The sequence below is a fragment of the Nelumbo lutea genome, chromosome 1 (genome assembly GCF_056320005.1).
Source record: "Nelumbo lutea isolate HS-2025 chromosome 1, American lotus-T2T, whole genome shotgun sequence".
Classification (NCBI taxonomy): domain Eukaryota; kingdom Viridiplantae; phylum Streptophyta; class Magnoliopsida; order Proteales; family Nelumbonaceae; genus Nelumbo; species Nelumbo lutea.
Window position 1 is genome coordinate 19,467,641 of NC_142684.1, and position 21,265 is coordinate 19,488,905.

General features: G+C 38.1%; 1 protein-coding gene across 1 annotated transcript in view; it reads right to left on the reverse strand.

The window, feature by feature from the left end:
• Positions 1-16,879, reverse strand: part of LOC148873837 (sodium/calcium exchanger NCL-like) — a 56,099-nt gene extending 39,220 nt beyond the window's left edge. Inside the window, exons 1-3 of the mRNA XM_088948111.1 lie at positions 16,284-16,879; positions 1,914-2,099; positions 1,335-1,516 (exon numbers count right to left, since the gene is read on the reverse strand). Coding sequence (XP_088804237.1) covers positions 1,335-1,516; positions 1,914-2,099; positions 16,284-16,512 — 597 coding nt within the window. The 5' untranslated portion in view covers positions 16,513-16,879. The remainder of the gene's footprint in view (positions 1-1,334; positions 1,517-1,913; positions 2,100-16,283) is intronic.
• Between the last annotated feature and the right edge of the window lie 4,386 nt (positions 16,880-21,265).

The following is a 21,265-nucleotide window of genomic DNA, read 5'->3' on the forward strand; positions in this document are numbered from 1 at the left end:
TAAATTCTTATAGACTATGCCCAAGCAAGATAATTTGTCTCATCTAGCTTGATTGTGGTCACACTAGTCAAAACGGAATCTACCGAGCCAAGGCCAGAACCGGCACTTGCTTGAACTCACTTCCGTATGGCTCCATTAATCAAACGAAAATCAAAGAACCAGAAATTTGGTCTATATAAACTTACTTGAAGTCAAACCAGAACCCAAATGCTTGAAAACTAGGGTTTTACTCCGTCCAACTGTTGGAGAGGAAGAGAGAAGATGCAACCGCTCCTACCAGAGCTTCCCAATCTCTTCCAAACCTAAACCGCCCTCCTTTAGGAGTCAAAAGACACCTCCCAAGCACAGAGCGCCACACCCAAAGCTTCACCTTTACTTGTACCTTCGAAAATCTCTAGTCGGCTAGGGTTTTGGGCAGCAACAGAATAGGACCACTTCTTGGAAATATCCAGCCAGATTTAAACTCTCCAAACCCTCTACCAACTAGGCCAAAGATCTTCTGAGCTATAGAAAACCTATCTCTCCATACACTCTCTTAATCTAAGGGTGTATGTGAAAAGAGGAAGAAGAAAAGAAGGAAGAAAGAAACCTGCTCTGATACCAAGATGTAAACCAGTCCTCAAAAATAGGTATAAATTTGAAAAAATAGAGAGAAAAATGAGGAAGAAAAGTAAGAGCAGCAGTACAAGAGAAAAAGATGGAGAAAAGAGGAGGAAGAAGAATAAAGGTTCGAATAATCCTTCCCTTTCTTCTCTAATCCTTTTTACTAAAAATTAATGTTAAAATGATTAGAAGTATGCCCTTAAGTGGGAGGCCAGCTTGGCAGTAACATAAAGAGATCAAACAAAAAGAAATAACAAGCCCATTAAGAGAGGCACATTAGCTAACAGGAAAATAGAAAAAATATTACAAGAGAAGATACTAGGACCCATTCGGCCCAGTCTCTTCATAAATAGAAGAAAAAAACAAATATAATTTGATTTTATATATCCTCACTACTAAAACCCATATTTGCACTTCCAAATTTTTTAACATGCTAATGGATCAAAATTCAATCCAATAAAAATTCTTGGAAATTTTAAATACATGCCTTTCTATTACATTTGACAACTAAAAAAAAAAGAGAAAACCACTTATTTATCTATTGGAAAATAAAGGTCATTACCAATGTTAGTCCCAATTATCTAGGGTCATGGAAGATATCTGAGGTCTTGGAAGTGGTAGACTGGCTATGGACCTAACCTTTGGCATTTTTTGCACAAAGTTGCTGCTGTCAGATTCAAATCTGTGTTCTTATGCTTGTCAGCCTGATATTTTAGATAAAAAGTAAATACCTGATAAATGCAGTAAGAGATTAATAACACAATGGAGGCAATTAGTGAAATCAGGATTGCTAGCCGTCTTCCAGAAGAAGAATGAAAAACTTGGGGTAGTTGTACGATGACAAATGGGATAACTGATATAACCATGGTCATTGCAGCATAGCTAGTCCATATATCAGTACTAATACCAGATCCTGGAAAGATGGAGAAATTGTCAAATAAATTGCTTCTTAACGAAAATCAGAAAATGCAGATGTTGCTAATTAGATTGATGCTACAGGTATCAATTATGAAAATAAATTGCCTAACATAGATAATGATGGCTGTATTTCTAGAAGTGAATCTATGCAAATAAAAAGCATAGAGATACAAGTTATGCCTTGGAATGAAATAAAGACAAAGAAGCTATAAATAACGCAATTATGAGTCTCATAAAGAGCTCAATTGTGGCTAAGTATGAAATACTTACAGCATGCTTAACACATGCAAGTTTGATGGAAACAGGTGCTTCTACGATGGTCCTCCTAACCAGAATGAATTATCAAACTAAGGCAACAATAATATGCACAAAGTGATAGTAAAATAACTTACCAGATAAGCTCAATCCTTTTGTATCTTGTAAATCTACTGCAGTTGATTCCTCAATATCACATTTCCCAACAATAACACAAGATCCCCAAAGTGATGTCAGAAGCATGACAGTTGACCCAGCCAGCAAGCCCATTCCAACCAAAACCTGACTCTGAGCAGTTTCTCTACTTCCAGAGAGTCCAGAAACTGTGGTACAGAAGAAAGCAATTAGATGCAATCTATAGAACTAAGAATAAAAGACAAATGTGAAAACCTTGCACTTTATGAGATATGGTTCATGATTTTTTTTTTGGATAAATGAGGAGAATTGTTATATTGTATTAAATTATTAAAAAGGAGACTGGAAAGCCTCAACTGTACAAAAAGTGTGACTATCAGTATTCCCAAAAAGAGACTGTGTGTATCAATCCTTTACATTTTGGTCAAAAATAATGGAAGCCCAATAACTCCTGAATCTACCAGCTTGAACATTGGAAAACAACTTCAAAGCCCATTCCCATCGAATAAGGTTCCATTCTATCTTTCTATCCTTAGCATCAAAGATTCTTCTGTTCCTCTCCACACCAGCCAACAGATAGAAAAAGGAGTGGAATTCCACAAAAAAACCTCCCCTTATCTGAAAAGCCACCAACTCTCCAACACCAACAGGATAGGAGATCAGATAAACATGGACCCACTGCCTCTTGAAAAGCCAAAGAAAATGATACCAGATCTGAAATGATAAAGAGCATAAGAACAGTAAGTAACTAACAGATTCAGGAGCCTCCCTGTAAAGGCAACAGATACTGATTAAATCCAAGCCATGTCTCAAGAGGTTATCCGTGAACTGAATCTTCCCCAGTCAGTAGCCCAAAGCATTAATCCAAGAGTTTTTTTAAGTCAAATCTTATGTCCAAATCCTTTTCTGCAGAAATCTTATGATTTTTGTTTGAACCCTATAATTTGACTCATGAATCTTGTAATTTATACAATTCATGTAATTCAAATTACTAGAAATTGATTTATTAAGGTTATTTAAGACCTTTTAGAAATCATATTCAGTTTATTTTCCATCATATGTAGATTAAAGAGTAATATGCAGATTACCTGACTTTCAAGTTGAACTTGATTATATCATCTCAAGCTTCTAGTGTACAGTGGTAAATCAATTTTTCAGGTACATATATGGTAGATATGGATTAAAAATAAGGTGAAATCACTTTTATACACATAATTAGATTATTAGTATACCTGTTTTTAATTTCTTTTACAAGTTTGTAAAAACAGAAATAAGTGTACAATTTATGATACATTTCTTGATTTCATTTTATTCAACTTGTCAGAATGTTAGAGTGATGTTTGGCTGATAAGAGTTCTTATTAGCCCAGTCTTATGTTAAACTTATCTTGTAACTGGGCCTGTCTTAATGGGCCTAATCCTATTTAATGATTTAAGTCATCTGGGTGTCCCATCACTAATCAGGGGCATCCCAGTAATTTCTTGTACCTTGTACTATATTCATCTATAAATAAAAGACTGGTCGACTGCCTAGTACAGTTTGACATTCTCTTCAATTCTGTGGTTCTCTTCTCCTCCTTGCTACTTCAAGTATAGCTCTTCAGATTACATGGTATCAGAGCATTAGCTCCTTCCTGGTTTCAGCAGGTGCACTCTCTTCTCTTGCTGTCTTTTCATCTTCTCTCTACCTTTTCTGGGTTGCTGCAGTAAAGACCTAGGAGTGTAAGAGAGTAAAGCAAGTTCAAACCTACGGTTTCTCTTGGTTGTAGGACTCAAGGGAAGTAAGACCTAGAAGTACTAGATTATTTCCAGCAAGTAGTAGCTATTGGGCTACTAAGAGAGGTCTGTATAAGACAGACCTGGTTGAGGGCTGATTCAGCAGTCGTAGCACTAGCCGAGAGGGGGAGAACTTCCTCTACAGTTGCAGCTTCGTGCTCCAGCAAGACTTGTGCAGAACAAGTGGTAAAGACTTAGCTTCTTCTACAGTTGCAGTTTCGGTGCATCAGCTTCTACAGTTGCAGTCTCGGTGCATCAGCAAGACTCTTATAGAACTGCGGCAACTTCAGTTACAGATTTTCTTCAGGTCGGTTATCAGCCCTACTCTTGGACTGAACTGGTTCAGTTACAGACCTTTACTTTTTACCAGAGCTGCGGCAACTTCTGCATCACACAGTTGCAGCCTTAAACTTTTACCAGCACTATGAACTGGTTCAGTTACAGACCTTTACTTGCTACTATACCCAAACCGTGAACACTTCTACCAGTATTGTGAACACAGTGACCACTTTGGCCAGTCCTTAACAGAACCACCTATAGTACTGTGAACAACTCTTGGACTGAAGTCAGGATGTCCTCACTATCCAGTGAAGTTTCCTCTAGAGATAACAGACCTGTCACAAGGTCCTCAAACCTGGAAAACCCTAATCTGCACAGCTAGCATATTACAAGTGTGCTACTGGATGAGTATAACTTCAAAGAGTGGTCCGTCTCTGCAATGCTGTTCATTACCTCTCGTGAACTCATTGGCTATTTGGATGGAGACAAGAAACAACCAGAAATTGGCAGTCCTGAATACACCGTGTGGCGCAAGGAAAATGCCACAGTCATGTCTTGGTTGTTGGCCTCTATGACTCCTAGGGTGGCCAGAACTGTTCATCACTTCCCTACAGCTGCTAAAATTTGAGAGAAAGTATCCAAGACATATGGCCAGAAAAAGAACAATGCTAGAATCTACAGGTTGAACCAAGACATTGCAGCCCTAAGGCAAGGAAACATGTCCGTGGAAACCTACTTTGCAACACTAGAAGGCCTCTGGGAAGAGCTTGACCACCACTTGATTTTGGATTGGGAAAATGCCAATGATAAGGGGAGGCATGACAAGTAGATTGAGGAGGTCAGAGCCTTCAAGTTTCTGGCAGGTCTTGACCCTGTATATGAAGGTATAAGGTCACAGATTCTAGGGAGAGATGAATTACCTGAGCTTCACCATGTCTACTACCTGGTGAGGAATGAAGAAGTAAGGAGAAAGGAGATGCAAGTTGACTCCCAGACACAGTCAATAGAACTACCTGGAAGACATTCAGCCTTAGTCTCCACTAAGGGGAATAGATTTTCAGACAAGAAGTCCCTCAAGTGTACCCATCGTGGTGGCGAGAAACACACAAAGGAGAAATGTTGGGTCTTGTACCCTCATCTGAAGCCAGCTGCTCTGAGAAAGGACAAAAGGCAACATAAGGGCCACACAGCAAATGAGAATCTTGCCGCCAACAACAGTAGTGACAACTCACAGAGTACTCAGACAATGTCCTCTTCCACCGCAAGGCAGGCTGCCGACTCCTCTGGACCAAGTACTTCGGCTTCATGGCTAGTGAGGTAGAGGTTCTCAGCTGGGCATTAGCCCGTCTGAAGAACAATTCTTTAGCTTCCACCTCTCTTTCCAAATCAGGTACAACCTCTGCATTTAGTGCAACTAGTTCTATTAATTCTACCTCTTGGGTGATTGATTCTAGAGCCACTGACCATATGACACATATGTCCTCCTTATTGTCCATATATCATTTGTTGTCTAGCCAGGATAAGATGAGAGTAGCTAATGGGTCCCTCTCCACCATCTCTAGAAAGGGGGTGGTTGACCTAAGCAAGGATCTCTCTCTTAAATCAATCCTACATGTTCCTAGTCTTACCTCAAATCTGTTATCTGTTTCAAAGCTTACAAAAAATTTGAATTGCAGTATAACTTTCTTTCCTTCTCATTATGTCTTCCAGGATAGATTGACGAGGAGAACGATTGGGAGTGGTCATGAGTATGGGGGCCTCTACTATTTTGATGAAGATGTCAGCTCAGCCTTGCAAGCTTCTACTACTAGTCCGGAAAGTGTGGAGTCAATAGCTAGGCTGCACTTGTGGCATGCTAGGCTAGGTCATTTGTCTTTTTCTTCTTTAGCAATGTTGTTTCCCGAATTATGTAAGGGCATTCCGAGTCAGAGTTTAAATTGTGATGTGTGTCAAATGTCAAAACAATGCAGATCAATGTATCCAATTTCTAGTAATGAAATTCAAGCCCCTTTTGATTTGGTTCATTCTGATGTTTGAGGTCCTTCTCCCATTGTTTCCATTGATGGATTCCATTACTTTATTAGTTTTATTGACCATTATTCGCGGTGCACTTGGATTTATCTGTTAAAAGGACGTGATTAAGTTCCGTGCAAGATGGTTGAAACATAATTTGATAAAAAGATCAAACAATTCCGTTCAGACAATGCAGCTGAATACTTTGAAAGATCCCTGAACTCATTCATAAAAGATGCAGGCATGTTACATCAATCATCATGTGCTTACACCCTTCAGCAAAATGGGGTTTCTAAGCGCAAGAGCAGGCACCTATTGGAGACAACTCGAGCCCTTCTTTTCCAGCACAATGTGCCCAAGCAATATTGGTCTCAAGCTGTTCTCACTGCATCATACCTAATAAATCGGATGCCATCTAAGGTACTGGGTATGAAGACCCCTTTCTCTGTTTTGTGTCCCACTCTTCCAAAATTTCCTCTTCTCCCATAGGTTTTTTGCTGTACATGCTTCATACATGTGAAGGATCCAAAGAAAATCAAGCTGGATCCTAAGGCTACAAAGGGAATATTTTTAGGGTACTCTCCTACGCAAAAGGGGTATAGGTGTTATGATCCTGTCTCCAAGAAAAAATATGTCACTAGAGATGTAGTCTTTTTTGAGTCTCAACCCTATTTCCAGTCTTCTCAGAATCCTCTTCAGGGGGAGAGTAGTGGGATGGAAGAGGATTCTCATTCTCCCTTCTTTTTTGTTCCCATTTCATCACCTTCCACTACTACTAGCTGTAACATTCTAGGTCGACCTAGTGAGACTCCCACTGTGCCAGTCACTTCTCCAGATTCGGCTGATGCTTCTGAAGGTTCCAGTAAACAAGAGAAAGAGATACTTACATACAGTAGAAGAAAGAAGGCCCCTCAACCTCATGATTGCAACTAGTTGAACTCAGATTAATCTGTCTCTGCAATCCAAGGTAATTCCGACTCACTCAATTCAAATTTGGATCTTCCTATTGCTCTCCGTAAGCTTGTTCGCTCTTGTACCACTCGGCATCCCATAGCTGATTATGTTTCTTACTCACACTTATCCCCTGCCTATCATTCCTTTGTGTCTGCTCTTTCATCTGTATGTATCCCTTCCAAGTATTCAGAGGTGGCATCTGATCCAAGGTGGAAATAAGCCATGAATGAGGAGATGAAATCCCTAATGAAAGCAAGGTCATGGGAATTGGTGGACCTGCCAGAGGGGAAAGGCACTGTTGGGTGCAAGTGGGTATTCACAGTAAAACACAAGGAAGATGGGTCAATTGAAAGGTACAAGGCCAGACTTGTGGCAAAGGGATTTACACAAAAGGAAGGAATTGACTATAAGGAAACCTTTGCCCCAGTAGCAAAGCTCAACACAATCAGGGTTCTACTGTCACTAGCAACAAAATTCTCTTGGGGACTTCATCAGCTGGATGTGAAGAATGCCTTCCTAAATGGTGATCTTCATGAAGAGGTATTCATGGAACCCCCACCTGGATATGATGTTGGAAAGAAGGTATGTAAACTAAGGAAAGCATTATATGGTTTGAAGCAATCTGCCTAGGCATGGTTTGAGAGACTTTGTTTGGCCATGAAGAAAGTAGGGTACACTCAGAGCAATGCAAATCATACATAGTTTACAAGGAGACAGGAAGACAAACTTACAACACTCATTGTATATGTGGATGATATGGTGATTACTGGAAGTGATGTGAAAGAGATGAAGAGGCTGAAGGAGTTCTTAGCTTCAAAATTTGAGATCAAAGACCTGGGAAATCTGATATACTTTCTTGGGATTGAAGTTGCTAGATCAAGAGAAGGAATCTACATATGTCAAAAAAAGCATGTGCGAGATCTCCTAGAGGAAACAGGCATGATGGGGTGCAAGCCAGCAGACACTCCAATAGAACCAAGCCATGGATTACAAGAATCAATGGGTGAGGAATACTGTGATAAGGAAATGTACCAAAAATTGGTAGGAAAACTGATATACTTATCCCTTACTCGGCCACACATTGCCTATGCAGTGCATGTTGTCAGTCAATTCATGCACTCACCAAAGGCCCCTCATATAAGAGCAGTGGAAAGAATCCTCAGATACTTGAAGACTTGCCCAGGGAAAGGAATTCTATTCAGAAAAAACAGCAGACTTGAAATTGAAGCCTACACTGATGCTGATTGGGCTGGGTCTGTTGGAGACAGAAAATCAACCTCATGTTACTGTACATTCTGAAGGGATAGAAAACCCATCATATGGACGCCCAAGATTACGGAATAAAGGGGGGGGCGAATTTCAAAAATTTTTATTTCCCTTCAACTGGGAATCGAATTCCCATTTAGAAAATCATATTTTCAATGATCATTCTTGAACCATAAACTGAACCAGATCTGAACCAAAAGGAGGAGAGAGAGATAATACCTGATACAGAGAAATAATGTCTCTCAACAGAGGTGTTCACGCCCAAGGTAGAAACCAAAATCTGCTCCCATTGAAGATGGCACAGTGCAGGGTGGAGCAGAATCAGCAGTGTCCTTCCTAAGAACTTGATTCTTCCCAAGAATCACCTGGGCGGCTAGTGAATACAACTCCTACCAATCTTTTCTCCAAAAGATTGGAATCAAGATCTGATCTTGATTTCTCCCAAGCAATGGAGATCGAACTGCTATAGACGACGGTTGCAAGGAGGCGGCTAGAGAGTATTTGCAGGGTGCAGAATTCTCTCTTCTGTGATCTCAGCTCTAAAGACAAGATTGTTGCTAGTGAGTCTCTTGGATATCTAAAGGCTGCCGCCCCCTCTTCCTTTTATAGACTTAAAGGGATCAGTTCCTAATCCTATTAAGAATTGCTAACCCAAATCATATCTGGATTAGAAGTCCCTTTAGGGTAAGGGATAATCTTTATCTTATCTGCAGATTAGATCAGCCAGTTCCTAATCTAATTAGGAAGTTTCCAAATCTAAATCTCATTTAGATCTTGGATTCTCTAAGTGGATAGGGTGTGGGCCCAATCCTATCAGCTGATTTTATCTCAGAATTCGCCCCTTAAAAACTAATCAAATTAGCCCAGTTCGAAATGGGCTTGAGGCCCATTTAGGGTTATGTATTCATTAAGCCTTCCAAACTGCTGCCCAGTTGGGCTTCCTTGTATGGCGTGGGACCCAAACATTGATCTACACATCAGCCACATGGGTTCAGCCCAGCCTTTGTTACAAGGCCTGGCCGAATACACTGTTATGGGCAGTGCACCCCCTGAAACCCATCAGATGGGCTTTATGGGCCCAACACTTACCCTAAGTGGTCCCTGGGCCAAGCCACCTTGTAACACCCAGGGACTGTGGGCAGATGCAAGATTAGCCCATCAGGTATTATCCTCAATGGCCTTACACTTAACCTCTCAGCCCATAATGATCATATACTGCCCGACAAGAGAGGAGCTCTCCCTCGGCTACAAGGAACAGTTTTGCATTCTCTCAGGTATGGATCCCGGGAATTAAAAGCTTTTGCAAACATTTCGAAAGCATAATATATATACTCTTATATCTCATATAAAATATATTTTGCAAAACAAATCTCAACGATTGAAATCGGCTGTCGGCAGTCTTGGTTTCCATCAGTGAGAGCACATCCCCGATCATTACCTTTGTCCGACAAAGGGACTGATCCTGTCACTATGATCACCCACTCAGATGAATTCTCAGACTGTCCCAACATACCCAGGTTTTGACCCCCGCTAAGGATCTCACTAATTGGTATATCAAAGACAACCCAATCCGATACCTAGTGCAGTATCATAATCGAGTCTAGGGGTCGGGTGTAATTTTCCAGTTTTGCCCATCAATCTCCAAGGTCCAGGACAATACTGGAAATCTGGTCCAGTTCAAAGATTCAATTAATCCCACACTGTATGTGCCTAGGGTCTCACCCCGGTAGCTGATACAAACCACCCCAACCGACTTGGTGGCACCACAGTGTCAGCCTTGTCAGGATAGGTCTCCCCAAACCGACCCACTGGCTGTGAACATTCTAAACTAACACAAGTCTCATTAAGTGTCCAGTTTAAGGGTATTACACAGAAACATACCAATGGAACATGAATCAAATATGCACTTTTATTCATTTACAATAAACTCGTAAAGTACATCATTTTGATTGAAGCTAAGGGCATACAAAACTGTCTAACACATTCTTGGAAGGAAACCTAGTCACATGGCGCAGTAAGAAGCAGAATGTTGTGGCTAGATCAAGTGCAGAAGCAGAATACCGGGCTATGGCACACGGGGTTGCTGAACTCTTATGGCTCAAAACTCTCCTTAATGAGCTTGGTATCAAGACTAAGGATCCTCTCAAGTTGTATTGTGATAATAAAACTGCTATCAACATTGCCAACAATCCTGTACAGCATGACAGGACAAAACATATTGAAATTGATTGACACTTTGTCAGAGAGAGAATTATTTCAAGAGAACTCTGTGTACCTTATACTCCATCAGAGATGCATATTGCAGATGTATTAATAAAAGAGCTGGCATCAACAAAGTTCAGGGACATACTTGGCAAGCTAAACATGATTGATATCCATGCTTAACTTGAGAGGGAGTGTTAGAATGTTAGAGTGATGTTCGGCTAATAAGAGTTCTTATTAGCCCAGTCTTATGTTTAACTTATCTTCATATTACACAACTTTCTCTACAATTACAATTTTCAGAACATTGATAACACCTTAAATAGAATTAGATCTATTACATGAAAAAGATAATTACCATTGCATTAGAGAAAGTTAAGATGAAAATTAGGAGTTTTTACATATTAAGCATAAGTGTATATCTGTTCATTCAAGTTTATTTTGTATTCTTTCAATGATATAAATAAGAATAAGTATGTGGAAGAAACACAAATATTGAAATGGATGAATGGGAAAGCTATAATGGATAGGATAAGAAATGAACTTATTCGAAAGACCATCTACAAGCACCAATAAGAAGAAGTGAATTATTACATGTTGAAGGGGCTAGAAGAGCTTAGGGCAGGCCAAAAAGGACATGGGTTGAAGTAGTGAGAAATGATTTAAGGGAATGTTTGCAACCTGTGGCTGAACCAGTCAACCCATCACCCAGCCATATTTTATGTCTGTTTCATCCCCAAACCGCTTAATTGTAAAATCCATTGACTCAATCAATGACCCAATGACCGAGCTAGTTGAACCCCTGAACTCTTGACATAGCGGTTCGCAGGTTATACATTAACTTTCTTTTTACGTTTTTTGTTTTTTTTTTTTTTTTGCATTTTGGCTATTTCCACGATTAATAACAATAGTTCTTATTTATCACACTTATTTTTGTTCAATATGAAGAATATATAAATATAAGAGGTATGCCCAATTTTTCTGCAATTGTTTCGCACCTTTGTTTGGTCTGTAATTTATCTATTTTTATATTTTTATTATTTAATTTATGACATCAAGGGTTGAGCCATTTGACACAGATGGGTGAACCACTACCTCCTAGATAGAAAAGAGGTTCCATTTCTAGGTCAGTTTAACACTAATTTAAGGGCCCACAATTTTACAATGGATATGGTACTGGACAGGACTCATGTAGCCAACCCCATATGGTTGGGACAAGGCTTAGATGATGATCATAAGGTGGCAGCACCAAATTTCTTCAACCTCTCTTCTCTTCTTCTACTTCTTCTAGGGTTTGTCTCCTATGTCTTTTTATTTTCTTCATCTAAAATTACAAGTTAGTATTAGAGCTTCATCTGATCTAACCTGACCTGGTCTGATCAAACCCTTAAGTTATTCAGTTTATGAAGCCACTCAGCTACCACTAGTAGGCACATGGTGGATTAAATCTCTAGAAATTACTGCTTGACTCGTATGCTTTCTTAGGGTTGTATGTTCATTTTTCTGGATTTTTTCTACCTAAGAATGAAGACCTAGAGGTACAACTTCTCCAAAATTATTAAAAAAATAAGCTGATAAAAAATCTTTAAAAAAAACAAATCCGGTGTTTCTGGATTGGTGTGATTTAGTGAGAGAAGAAAACACAACTTGGCCCCTTACAAAGTGATCCCAATGTCCCAAATGTAAATCAATTACACTGAATAATTTTCATTGATGATTCATGATGAATCAATTTTGGGCTATGTACCTCGTCATTCAGTCTGCTTCCAAGTGGCCAATGACTCAGAGGTCGAAGTGGAGAATTTTGCTAGGTGAGGACCTAGATGCCGAGTTGACCAGGCCGAGCTGGGAGTGGACTAGGTGTCGAGCTGCATTGATTGTTGAGCATCGTAGTTCTTTAGAGACCTGCAAGGAATCGGTGAGCACGTCTCACAGATCGCCACCTGGACCTCAGTCAAGCCAACACGCCCTCTAGGGAGGTCGCTCCTTGCGTCGAGGTCACTTCAGCCAGTGACAAGGTGTTGCAGGTCAACCCTGGATGAGGTGCTTCTAGCCGACCTGAGTTGTGGTCGAGGTCGTTAGGTCGGCGTTAGTGCCAGGTTGCCAGGTCGGCAATAGTGCCAGGTCGGGCCAGGTAGCCAGGTCGCCAAGTCGGGACACCATCATCTTGGCTAAGGTAAGTTGTCGCCTAAGTGGTTCTAGGTGTCACCTAGTTGTTCTAAGATGCCACATGTCACAATGTCATTGGAGGGCCAAATCCGCTCTCATCAATTGCCCCCAACTCCCAAGTTGAAAGAAACTCGGCAAAGGGAGTAGATTGCTCCTTTTGGCCTGGGATAACTAATTCATGAGCTCGTAAGCGTCGATCCAATTTGCTTCTCAGGTCAGAAGAGTCCAAGTGTTTGCAACCTTGTACAAAACCTAGCCATCTTTATTTTTGGGGCCCGAAAGCGAATTCATCTACTCGATGAGAGGTGGAGAAGGTACCCCGAGGACATCTACCTTATTAGGGATGTGACCATCAAGAGGTTCTGCGATCCGGCTAAGTACCTCAAGAGTGAAGCTCATCATGACATCCTTAAGCGGGGATTCTGTGTGACCTCTCTATCAGGTCACTCCACCTAGGTAGGCTTCAGCGCAGCGTCCTTCGAGCTGGCCCTAGCCAGTGAGTTTGATGCGGAGCCTGCAACCGAGGTGGAGGTCAGCTGTGAAGAAATCAAGTTTGCATCCATCATGGTGTTGAGAGCGAACTAGTCTTTTCCTTTGTTTTCTCATGTTGAATGCAAACTGCTTTATATTTCACCCATGCAAAAGAGGCGACTGGGTCCCACGTGGTGCCGAGGTCTTTTATCAGCCCGGCACCTTAGCCCTTAGGCTCTGGGAGCAACTCGTAGTCCACTCTCCTTACCCTTGATTTTGCCCATGCCGAAGAGGCGACTGGGTCTTATGTGATGGTGAGGTCTTTTATCATCTCAGCACTTTAGAGCTACGACTGCGCTACATCAGCCTCATTAGTGACGCCGGTCACTCACTCCTACAAGAAGCTACTAGGAGCTCGACCTATGGGGGCAGCACTACTGACTTTAAGTCACCAGCTCGCACAGGAGCCTTGGAAGGCTCGACCGGTAGGGGCATTCGTGCAGTCCGTTGGCTGCCAACTCCCGCAGAAGCCACAAAGAGATCATCTTGTAGAGGGTACCTCGCGAAGAGGACGAATGAGGCTTTATCCGAGTTGAAATAAAGTCGGCAGAGCTGCTTAGTCTGTTGGCCATCAACTTCCTGCTTAGTCTTTGAGTTCATAAAAAATGGAAACTAGAAAGTGAGAGCTTTAGTTTCTAAAAGGTGAGAACTTAGCTTTCTGGAAGAAGAAGACTTAGCCTTTCAGAAGATGAGAACTTAGCTTTTTGTAGCGTTTCCCATAGACGGCACCAATTGATGAATCAATTTTGGGCTAAGTACCTCGTCATTCGGTCTACTTCCAAGTGGTCGATGACTCAGAGGCCAAAGTGGAGAATTTTGCTGGGTGAGGACCTGGATGCCGAGCTGACTAGGTCGAGCTGCATTGATTGTTGAGCTTCTTAGTTCTTTAGAGACCTGCAAGGAATCAATGTCAGAGGACCCGAGGTGGCTAATCCGGCGAGGTCGCTCCGATGCTTAAGTTAGTAAACTGGTAGTAAATCGCGAGCTAAAAAATCATAAAAATATGAGAGCTAGAATGTGCTTACTTGCCCCCCTATGTCATTGGGGTTGGTGCCTTTATATAGGCATTGTTTGGCGTGTGCTTCACGCACCACATCCAAGATTTCCAAGAGGTCGCCTAAGTGGTCTGAGATTCCCGGAGGCAACTTCCATGCACGTTGACCACCCTCCGGAACATTCGGTACGTGGGCCAACTTCCAAGGATCGTGGGAATGTTGGGATATGCATGCCGAATTTGTCGGTGAGCACGTCTCGCAGGTCACCACCTGGACCTCAGTCAGGCAGGCACGCCCTCGAGTGAGGTCGCTCCTTGAGTCGAGATCACTTCGGCCAGTGACGAGGTGCTGCAGGTCGGCCCTAGACGAGGTGCTTCTAGTCGACCTGAGTTGTGATCGAGGTCGCTAGGTCGGCGCCTGTGCCAGGTTGCCTGGTCAGGACACCATCATCTTGGCTAAGGTAAGTTGTCGCCTAAGTGGTTCCGGGTGTCACCCAATTGTTCCAAGATGCCACGTGTCACAATGTCATTGGAGGGCCAAATCCACCCTCGTCAATTCAGAATATGAAAATCTCCACTCTTGTATGAGAAGACGAGCATAAAAGACCCTGCCAGAATTCCTAACCAAGGTTTCAATTTATATAGCCAACCGGTCAAGACCCACCTTCCTCCCCAAGGTTTTAGATTCACATAGTGAGCCCCACAAGATCCATTTCTGAATCTTTTCAACATCTATATAGCATGAATCATTAGAGGAACTTTTACCTCTCAAAGACCCCTCAAATGTCACATTCATGATTTACCTTCTTTGACTAACCATAAATTCTACAATTGCACCACCTGCCTCCTGCATTTCTAATAAAATGGCATTCGTTGTTTTCTTCTGCCACTTCTGATGCCTTTGTGAAAAATCCTTACCTATTTTATGCATTGGTGTAAGTCTATCCTTAAAAAGCTTCTTCTCTGTCTGGAGGTCTTCCCTCCTTTCTTCCCAGTTTGTTTATATCAACTAAATATCTTCGGTTGCATAGTTCTCTTAAAAGAAAAGAACAAAATAAAAAATTAACTGATGAAGAGTACCACTTGCATTATCATGAATTTGAACACTATGAATTGCAGGTGTGTACAACATCAGTTGCTTCAGATCATTTTACAGAGAAAGTGTGGATATGGAACTGAACAGAATGGAATGGCAAAACAGGTTCACTTAACCAACCAAATATAGTTGGGACAAAAAGCTTAGACGATGATGCTGATGACCAAAATGAAGACCAGAGAGAGTTGGGACAAGACTTAAGATGACTATGGTGATCAGTTAGACTTTATGCAAATGCCATATAGTCTCTCTTTTGGATTTACAAGTCTGAGAAAGAAATAGGTTCTGATAAATCCTCCCGGATTGACAATTTCAGACAAGTTTAATACATCAACCAATCTTGAACCTAATATTAGGATTCGTTATAGAAAAGGAATGTAAGAAACCTCATTAGAGTATGCATATCTGCATGAACAAGAGACAAGCCAGTCCAAGTACACACCTCAAGAGGATTCTTTGATACAACTGACCAGAAAAGAAAAAAGGATTATTCGCTGGAGTAGAAATATACAACTCCCAAAGAAAGTTTACAAAATATTAAACATACTAGAACAATAGAAAGAAACAAGTGCACAAAGCAATCTCTAAAGCTATGTTTGGTTGGAAGGGAAAGGTAGGGAATTCCTTTTCCTACCTGTTCCTTCAAACCAAACACAGCCTAAGGGTAAGTAAAAAGAAAAGGAGTATTCGGATGTCACTAAGTTTATGGAGCCAAACTTGAGGCAGGCAGCCAATAAATAAGGTACAAGCAAAAACCTACAGAGATGTTCGATCCTAATGGCAAATTTAGGCCATTATTCATGCTACGACCTATGAAAGAGACTAAGTCGCTGCAGCAACTAAATGTAATCAGAATGAAAAAGAAAAAATAAATGCATCTCTTCACAGAGCTGTACATTAGAGAGCAAACAATTTTACACCATCTTAGTGAAACAATGTCAATTTAACAAAAGGTGATGGAAAATCGAGAATGATAACCAATTTAAAAAGAAAAAGAAAATTCTCACGTTAAAATCAGTAGATAGTTAAGTTTTGGACAAGATTTTCTAAATACAAATCCAACCGATAGTCATATTAATATCAATATATTTACCGAGGATGAGCATTGCATCAGGAAGAGCACCGAGGATAGGAAGGAAAAGACCACCAATAATACCAGGGCCAAGGACTGACAGCAGAAGCTCACTTCCGTCCGAGAGGTACCTCGCCCCATGGAACATCAAGAACCCGTATACAATGATGAGGAAGAGGTTTCCAACAACATTAGTGGTACAGGGGAGGAACCCATATGTCTGCTCACAGGTCTCGGATGCACGGAGCATCTTGAGAAAGATGCCCGGAGATTGCACTCGAGCATTTTCGACTCCGTCGGAAACCAGATTAGAGCTCAAGCTCTCTGTAATGAACCGACTACTGCCGGCGCCAGCGACAGCGAGAATCACTAGGAGGACGAACAAAACACAGGAAACTTTTCTTCACCATGTTCTTTGATGCTTGTTTCTAGTCACGAATCACAATATACCTTTTAAAACTATCTACAGCGCGAGAGATTAGTTCTCAGATGGGGCCTCAAGCTGTACAATTAGCAGGGCGAAAGTATGGCTTCAAGTTGAAGCTGCTGCTGAAGACCGAAGTGCTGATGCCCCCTTCTCCGTTTTCCCTGGAGAACAAACTAAAAACCAACGGTCTGTGTGACCAACGCAACCTGTACAATTTAGTACTCGGTGGTTAATGGAGGGTACTGTACAAATCGTGATACGCTACGTGGTCTGGTTAGGCAAGTTATACTAGTAGAACTGCAGAGGATTGCAAAGTAGTATGTCCTGAGCGGTGAAAAAAAAGAAGGAACCGGAGGATGTGGACCAAGTTTATGATATGCCACGTCAGTCTGGTACAAGGGCCCACTGTTGTTGGAGATGACAGGTCATATAGGACAGAAAGAGTTAACGTTGGCTGTGGGGAGAAAAACTGAAACAGTTCCACGTCAACGCGTAACGACATACTTGGGATTTATACGGATAAGGTTGAAAGAACTAAACTATTATATCTATATACATTAAAATTGTTATGTTCATGTTCATGTCAGTATTATCTATAAGTTATTTATCTATTTTTTTAATTTTTTGTATTTTCTTTTGAATTTTTATTTTTTTTAATTTTATGTTATTTTTTAAACATTGTGCACTTTACTAATAACCTAAATAATCTCTTTTCCTAAAATTTCTCCAAAATTACCTCCCCAATATCCCCCATTTTCTCCAAAATTATCTCTAGTTTTTATTTATCTTCTAATTTTTCTTTAATTTCCTTTTATCTCCAAAATTCTCTCTAGTTTAGTAGAGAGTTTCTCTTCTAAATTATTTCTAATTCTTACTTATCCTCTCCCCAACTTTTTATCTATATCTATTAAAGAAAGTTTGGATTAAAAAATTTAAGAATTATTTAAATATTCTAATAAAATTATATAATAACTATAAAATATTTATTAAAAACAAAAAATATAGATTTATATTTTTACAAAATATATCACAAAATTATGTACAAACAATTTAAATTTTGTTTTTCTGGATTATCAAATTAAGTATTTTTCAAATATTTAATAATATGTTATAGCTTTAAAATATAAAATTCAAATAATAAAAAAATTAAAATATTTTATAAATGATTTAAATATTTAAATAACTAAATATTTATCATAACTAGATTTTAAATTATTAACGAAATTATGTAATAAATTGAAAATTTTTCTTCAAAGTAGAAAAATAATTATAACATAATATTGAAATTAATAGTAATTTAATATATTACAAAATTAATAATGAAATTATGTAATATTAGTATAAATTATGATTTTATGGATAATTAAATTCAATAAATAATTAATAATTTAAAAAATTAAATATTTTACATATTATTTAAGTAGTTAAAAAACTAAATGTTTTAAATAAAAAAATATTTGACATAACTAGATTTTAAATAGTTAAAATAAAGAAATTATGTAATAATTTTAAAAATCTCTAAAAATAGAAAATTAATTATGACATAATATTAAAATTAATAATAATTTAATTTTTTTACATAATATTGTAAATAATTAATTTCACTTATATCAAGTAATAATTCGAGAAAATAACTTTCAAAAAAATTAATATTTATTAATGATAATTTTAAACTCTTAATCTATATTTATTATATAATTGTATATACTAAAATTAATATTTATTTTTTTTTGTGATAAATGTATTTTCAATAATTATGTATAAATTTATTTTGTTTTGTTATTTAACAAAAAACTTTCAATATTTATTGGAGATTAAATTACTATTATTGAAATTTTTAAATTTAATTTATTATACTTATTGATTAAGTATTTATTAGAGATTAAACTATTATTTGAAATTATACTATTTATTGATTAAGTTAATATATTTTTAGTACTTGTATTTTTGTAATTTCTATAATCATTGTATTTTTTTATTATCAATATATTTTTTATAATTGTGTGTTTTCGCTATAAATTTTTAATAATTATTGGAGACTAAACTATCATTATTTATTAGAGATGAGACTATTAATTTAGTTGAAATTATGAGTGTTCATTAGTTGGTTCGGTTCGACCATAGGCTATTTGTCCAACAAAATTGAGTTGGTCAGTTGAAACTGACTAACCTTTTGTGAAAGCCGACCCACTCTAGTTGTATCGGTTTGGGTCGATTTTTTGTTTAGTCAGTCGGTTCAAAAGAAGTATGAGAATTTTTCCACTTTAACATTTTAAAAATTATATTTAAAATATAAAATACTAGTATATATATCTCAATGGTTAGGTCATTCGATTTTGGTTGATTTACAAATGGCCAAAGTGAAACATATTCACTTTGGTCGAATTGGAAAATTTTTTAACCAAAGCCAACCTAAAATACTAGAAAACTTACCAACTCGGGTCGAGTTAATCGGGTTGGTCGGTTTCATTAGTTTGATGAATAAACCTAACTAAAATTAATTATTGTTATTTTTGTATTATAATTTTTTTTAAATGTAGTTTATAAAATATGAATAATTATTAATTATTGAAAAAGTTGAAAACATAAAATAATTGTATACTCTTATGTGTTTCTATTAGGGGCATTTACTAGAACACACTTTTAGGAATGACAATTTTCCCCATCCCCGACAGGGACCTAACTTCCCTGACCCGATGGGGCCGGGGATGGGGATTTTCTTGGTGAGGTAGGGATGGGGACAAGGATCAATAGGAATCCCCGGTCAGGGTCGGGGATGGGGTTGAGATCCCATATATATACATACATACATACATACATACATATATATATATATATATTAAATGTTATTTATATTAAATATACTATTATATTATTTATATTATATATCAAAACATATTTAAATGTTTTATTTATTTTAAATAACTTTATTTTAAAAACTATAATCTAAAAACATTTTGGAGATTCAAGTCCCCACGGGGAACCCATCCCCGTCGGGGATCGGGGATGGGGGTTAATTTAGAATTGGGGTTGAGGATGAGGAATATGATCCCCACCCCGTTGCCATTCCTACACACCTTATAGTTTTACATATTTACTTAAACCAACCTTATAGTTTTCATTTTACTAAAACATCCCATATATTTTACAACTTATTTATTTAATCAACCTTACATTAAGGAGTGTTTGTTTTGCCATTAGGCCCATGATTTTTTATTTCAAAAATACCCTTAACACTTTTTTTTGTATAGAAAACAAAATTGACCAAATATAGCCAATAGAGTGGTTGTCCCGAGCCATGCCTCCCTCATCTAGGATAATTTAGGGGATCGGTTCAGCACGGCCCACAGCTCGAGCCTGCAGGGGCCCATGCCATGCCGTGGGTCAGGCTGGTCCATGGGTCGAGCCTTGGGCCATGCCATGCCGCACACCAAGCTAAGCTCAAGGCAAGGCACCCACTCCCCATCCAAGGTTTTTAAAATTGGACCACAAAATGAACCGTTATGGGGTCAAACTGTCTATTTGTCAAACAGATGATCCGTTCTGACAAAAAAAATAAAAAATTAGAAAAACAAAAAAGGGTAAAAACAGTTTTTGGACAAAACAAGGTTTTGAGGAGAAATGGTTTGATTCCCAATTTTCTGTCTAACCATCAGGTTTGATCCAATTTTGAAAGCACTGTCCCCATCAGCCCAATATTCGATTTGATGATAGAAATGATCAAAAGTATATATTGAGTATCAACCACATGGTAAATTTCTAAAAGTACACTAAATTGTCTTTAATATTCAAAAATATAATTTTATGAAAATTTTGGAAAACTTATTGTACTTGTGTAATTCTGAAAGTTTATTCAAATGTATTTAAACTTTTATTAAATAAATTATTTTCTTTTTAAATGGTTTACTTACAAAATTATACTAATTTATCTTATAATTTCTAATATAAACTAACCAACAATTTCCTTTTTCCAATATTATACTAATTTATCTTAATATTTTTTGTAATTATTTGTTTAAATTATAGTTTTTCATTTCCCATAATCATTTATCTTTATTAATTTTCAATAATTTGCAATGAATATCACATAATTTTTCAATGATTTTCTAAAATCTATCAATGTAATAAAATTTCCTAAAATTTCCAAAATATTCTAATAATTTTCAATAATTATTTAATGCATTTTAAATAAACTTTCAAATACTTTATATCTTTTAATTTCCAAAATGTTATTTTATGAAAATTTTTGAAAAAAATTATTACATTTGTGTAACTATGAGGATTTATTGAATTTTTTAAATTGTTATTAAATATATATTTTTATTTGGACTGGATAGGGAACCTCGACCTTCTCAAACCATCAACTCATAATTGGGTACTTTTTCAAAAAATGCCCCTCCAAGGTTATTTATCACATGGATAAGGTTATTTAATAACAATTAGTGTCAGTCTAAATTTGTAAAAACTTGATACTTTTTCAAAAAAGGCCCCTCCAAGGTAATAACCTTGTAGAGTATGGGTAAATATCCAAAATCTGGATACTTTTGAAAAAAGGCTCCTCCTAAGTAAAACCTTG